Source organism: Habropoda laboriosa, unplaced genomic scaffold (genome assembly GCF_001263275.1).
Source record: "Habropoda laboriosa isolate 0110345459 unplaced genomic scaffold, ASM126327v1 scaffold175, whole genome shotgun sequence".
NCBI classification, from domain to species: domain Eukaryota; kingdom Metazoa; phylum Arthropoda; class Insecta; order Hymenoptera; family Apidae; genus Habropoda; species Habropoda laboriosa.
Genome location: NW_017100347.1, coordinates 173047 through 177855, shown reverse-complemented (window position 1 = coordinate 177855; position 4809 = coordinate 173047). Strand labels below are relative to the sequence as shown.

The 4809-nt window shown below is 42.3% G+C and overlaps 1 protein-coding gene across 1 annotated transcript in view; it reads right to left on the bottom strand.

Annotated features, from left to right (window-relative positions):
- The window catches only part of LOC108574572 (sodium- and chloride-dependent GABA transporter ine-like), a 22202-nt gene extending 17644 nt beyond the window's left edge, over positions 1–4558 (bottom strand). The window contains exons 1-2 of the mRNA XM_017937187.1: positions 4421–4558; positions 2445–3252 (exon numbers count right to left, since the gene is read on the bottom strand). Of these exons, the coding sequence (XP_017792676.1) occupies positions 2445–3238 (794 nt within the window). The 5' untranslated portion in view covers positions 3239–3252; positions 4421–4558. The remainder of the gene's footprint in view (positions 1–2444; positions 3253–4420) is intronic.
- Positions 4559–4809: the final 251 nt, after the last annotated feature.

Below are 4809 nucleotides of genomic sequence, written 5' to 3'. Positions count from 1 at the left end.
AGTCGGAATCAAAGCTTGCAATTCATTAGTTAACCAACATTTTTTAATATTAAAAAAGAAATACAAAAATCAAGAATTTTCAGTTAGATAAAATATTTAAAAAATCAAGAATCTCACTCTACGAACGTTTCTCCTTATTAGAATGAAAAATTGATCGAGAAATTAATTTCGATTTCAATTAAAACTATCTCAGTTAACCGAAATATCTGAAAGTCAACAAATCTAATCGGAGAAACAACCGTTCAACAGCGATAAATAACGAAGAACGATAATTCCAAAGAGGATCCTCTTGAACCGTCGGTAAGACCAACAGCAGGTAATTAAACGGGTCTTTTCTGTATATTTCATTAACGTGTGTCGCATAGAAATTTTGAATGTGGAACAACCATTTACGTCCCTTTAAACGGTCCACTCCGATTTCAATGGAAGAAGCGGGGCAGCTACAACAATGTGTCGCATGAACACCTACTTATAACAAAAGTATGGTCTTACATTGTACACCTATTATCCACTTACGTCTCTGGGACAATACGCTGCAATTGTAGCCCGTGGATAACGAGACCACGTTTTACAAGCTGTTCGGACGTACGCGGCATTTCTTACCACCGAAATTCTCACTTATCAATCGATGGTAAAATCAGCCTGATCGTCGCAGCTGCAATATATATGCTCGTCACATTTTCAACAATTTCGACCAAGGTAAAAATGCTCGTTTAGATAAAAGTTCGTCGAAATTCGCGCAACGATAGAGAGTCCTCGATTTTTCAGACCGATGAAACATTCTTCACTTTCGACGCGAAATGACATTTATTAGATTTGCTACTTGTCGATATTTGTTCAAACGGAGAGGACACGATTTGCGAAACGCGACGATAAGTGAAACTTGATTTCGTTATCAGGAACTATACGTGTATTCCGAGGTGCGGCTTGAGAACCGACTGAATCAAATGCATCGCAAGTTTCGCATTTATGGAACCAGATAACGAACACACAGGCAAAAACACCAGCATCCTGCATTGTTTGTCTTTATCGTTAAGCCGGAGATGCAAATCACGCGGCAAACTCCACGAAATCTGAACTCCGATCTCGAGGTATTCGTCGGATTTTTAATTAATGCGAAAAAGGCGATCAAGCCTTCTGGGAATATTTATAAGATTTTGTGAAACGGGCCACCTAATTATCTTGTGGACAATTTTTTTTTTGATAGTAAAGAACGAAAGGAAGTTTTATATTTGATTTGAATTTTTGGAGTCTAAGGTCATTTTGAGGTTATATTGTTGTGCATATTAAATGCACATCAATGTCTGGTATAAGATATAATAGAAAGAGATATATGCATTTCTGTGAGAAAATATTGGTGATCTTGGAAGAAACAGAAAAGGTGGCATTTATGAAAAAGTTTTTGTTCCATCTTATTCAGTCTTTGGAATTATTTAAATTGTATATACTAATTTTCTTGTACCACTGTGGCCAGAAAAGATAATTATATAGGTTTTACACAGTCCACCCTGCAAATATCTCTAACCTTTTCTTTCAATTACAAACTCTATTATAAGTAAATTTTTGTACCATAACAGAATAGTTTGACAATTTACAATACTCCATAATTCAGTATTGAAAGAATTCATAAAAAGTGTTACTCCAGCAAGATAAACTCTATTATAAGAATAACTTGACAATTTACAATATCCCATAATTCAGTATTGGAACAATTCACAAAAAGTATTACTCAAACAAGATAAACTCTATTATAAGAATAATTTGACAATTTACAATACTCCATAATTCAGTATTGAAACAATTCACAAAAAGTGTTTCTCCAGCAAGATAAACTCTATTATAAGAACAATTTTACAATTTACAATACCCCATAATTCAGTATTGAAATGATTCATAAAAAGTGTTACTCCAGCAAGATAAACTCTATCACAAGAATAACTTGACAACTTACAATACTCCATAGTTTAGCATTCAAACGCTTCACAAAAAATGTTACAGATCCTAAACGAGTCTCAATTGAAAGAAGTTCGTCTAATCGTTTTCATTGGTCCACTTCACCCGCGTTACCTTGTTACAGAGGAAAACAAGCAACGACAATTATCTCTAACTAGCATTGCCCATTATCAATTATCACCGTACAACATCTCAACCATAGACCGTCCGACACGGTGAAAAGATAACGACATATCTTATCTATTCCCATCAGCTTAACCATCGTCTCGGCTAAGCCGAATCCACTTCCTGAAAGGCGAGCGTAATCTGTGAAGCAAGACAAGCCTTAAAGAGTAAAGCGCCTCTGGAACAAGCGTGAAGGCATCGAACGAAAACACCGCATGCAGGCATTTCGAAGCAAGGCAGGAACCACGACGGAACATGATTCATAGGCTCGTTCCTTCCGACGCCTCTCGTCGAGATGCACACGTTAGGTAATGTGGCTCACTTACGGCGGCGGATGTACCAGGTTAAGCAGCTCTGACGGCGAAGTGGGAACTCTACGTATCGTGAGCTTCCGGCCGTCGGAAGAACCCATGCCGATCGATGCCAGAGAGCGTATAGAGACGGAATCGGGAAACGGTCGTACGTGGGTTTGTCCGTTTCCCTCGGAGAACACGATCGATGCCCAGCTGGCCGCTGGTGGATAATACTGATGTTGATGGTCGTCCATCGTCGGATTAGACTTGACCGATCTCACGCTGGAGTAACGATACCGATTCCCGTGCGTGTCGATCCCACGTACGGATCTGAAGACACCTTGCTGAACGTCGCGATGAAGACGGTTCTCCGGTTGACCAACTTGGTCACCTGGTTTCGATTGCTGCTGGTGTCGCGGGTAAGTTTTCTCGTGGATACTGTTGCTGCTGTCGTTTCGAGGGATGTTCTTCTTGACGCCGTTGCAGTGTAGGTTGGTTAAATTGGTCGGGGTTACGGTGATCTTACGAGGTGTACCCTCGGTAACGTTCAACAAACGGCCCCTTTCCTCGGACGGCGAATCCGAATCGGCGTCGTGGTGATGATGATGCTGGTGATAGTGCTGATGCGCTATCCTTATCACGTCAGGATCCATGTCATCCGGGGCATCTTCCTCCTCCGGCATCGTGCTCATCTTGCGCACGCAACTGCTCTGCTTGCCGATCACGCTCTGCAGACGGGCACTGTTGCCGTGTGCGCCCGCGATGCCCGCGGCCGTGTTATTGCTGTCGCAGCCGTTCACGCTGCTGTTACTGCCCGTGGCATTCATGATAGCATGGCGATCTAATGACAGAAAAAGAGAGAGAGGGAGACAGAAATAGACGCAACGAGAGAAATAACAAGAAAGCCAGCGTTTGGGAGGGACAGAGAGAAAGAGAAAAAGAGAATGAGAGAGAGAACGAGAGAGACCGCGCGAGAGAGAGAGAGAACGCGAGAGCGCCAGAGAGAGTGCGCGAGAGAGCGAGAGAGTGCGCGAGAGAGCGAGAGAATGCGCGAGAGAACGAGAGAGAGAGAGCGTCAGAGAGCGAGAGAGAGAGAGAGCGTCAGAGAGCGAGAGAGAGAGAGAGCGTCAGAGAGCGCGAGAGAGAGTGGAAAAGAGCCCAAGAAAGAGCCCGGGAAAGAGAGAGAAAGAGCGAAAAAGAGATGGAGAAAGAGAGAAACAGAGAGAATGAGAAACAGAGAGAGAAAAAGAGATTTACGAAGAATGCTGGCACGAACTTCCGGTAATTTCATTGATGTAAGGACGCGCGAAGATATTCGAAGACGGGTTCGTTAAGAGATTTCAGTCGGATTGAATTCTTTCCTTCGCACGGTTACTGAATTAAACACTTCGAAACTTTTACTGCCGAACGCAGCTCTCCGATTCTTATATATCCGCACGTTCGACCAAAATATCTGCAGAAATATTGAATGAGTTATTACTTCTTGCAATGATTTATTACTATCGATACACTATTCAATAATCGTACAAATATAATTGCTCATATCTGACACGATAAATGCACACTTAAACGTAAATTCGTACTTTGAACACAACAGTGCACGTTGTATTAAAGTTTACAGTGTAATAACCGTCGTGATATCGAAGTAAAAACCGGATGCACCGCCTCTTTTCGTAACATTCATAAACGTACGAACTGAACGAAAACATCCGCTCTGAATTGGTTTGTAACGATTCATTCAAAAAGAAAGCAATTTAAATTGTGAACGTTTTTCTCGCGGTGCAGTAAACCGTATATGTATATAAATATATATATATCTATACATACATATACGACAAACGATAAACAACGATTAAGAGAAGAAGCACGCACTTTTTTCATGATAACTTTTTCACGCAAAATGTCACCAACTATCGTGTAACCTAGCGATAAATTCATACTACGAGACAAAGATACGCGTGCAACCAGTGAAACGACCAAGATCACGTGTTATCGAGGAGAGCCAGTACCTGTCAGATCGAAGAGGGCCTCGACCGGATCGATTGCATTCCACTGAAGTCACTGAAACCCATCGATGTACAAGACAGCTGATAACAGCGACACGCAGTTATCCACGTGCAATTGTGATACTTGTGATTGATAAAAGTCCCGATAGTCGTCGGAGGTTCGAGGTAGATGTGAAACACGTCCCCGTTGGAACAGTCGCGAAAACTGAAACGATCGTTGCTATGACTGCACGCAATTACTACGATACGTCGACGTCGCGTCACGACGGCGTTGTGTACGCCGATCGTGCGTCAGCAGCCGTGACAAACACACGCACGCCAATCCCGATTTCAATTGGCAGTGCCTTCTTGTGGGCATTGCGCGTACTAGTGATACAAGAGTTGGGACTCGG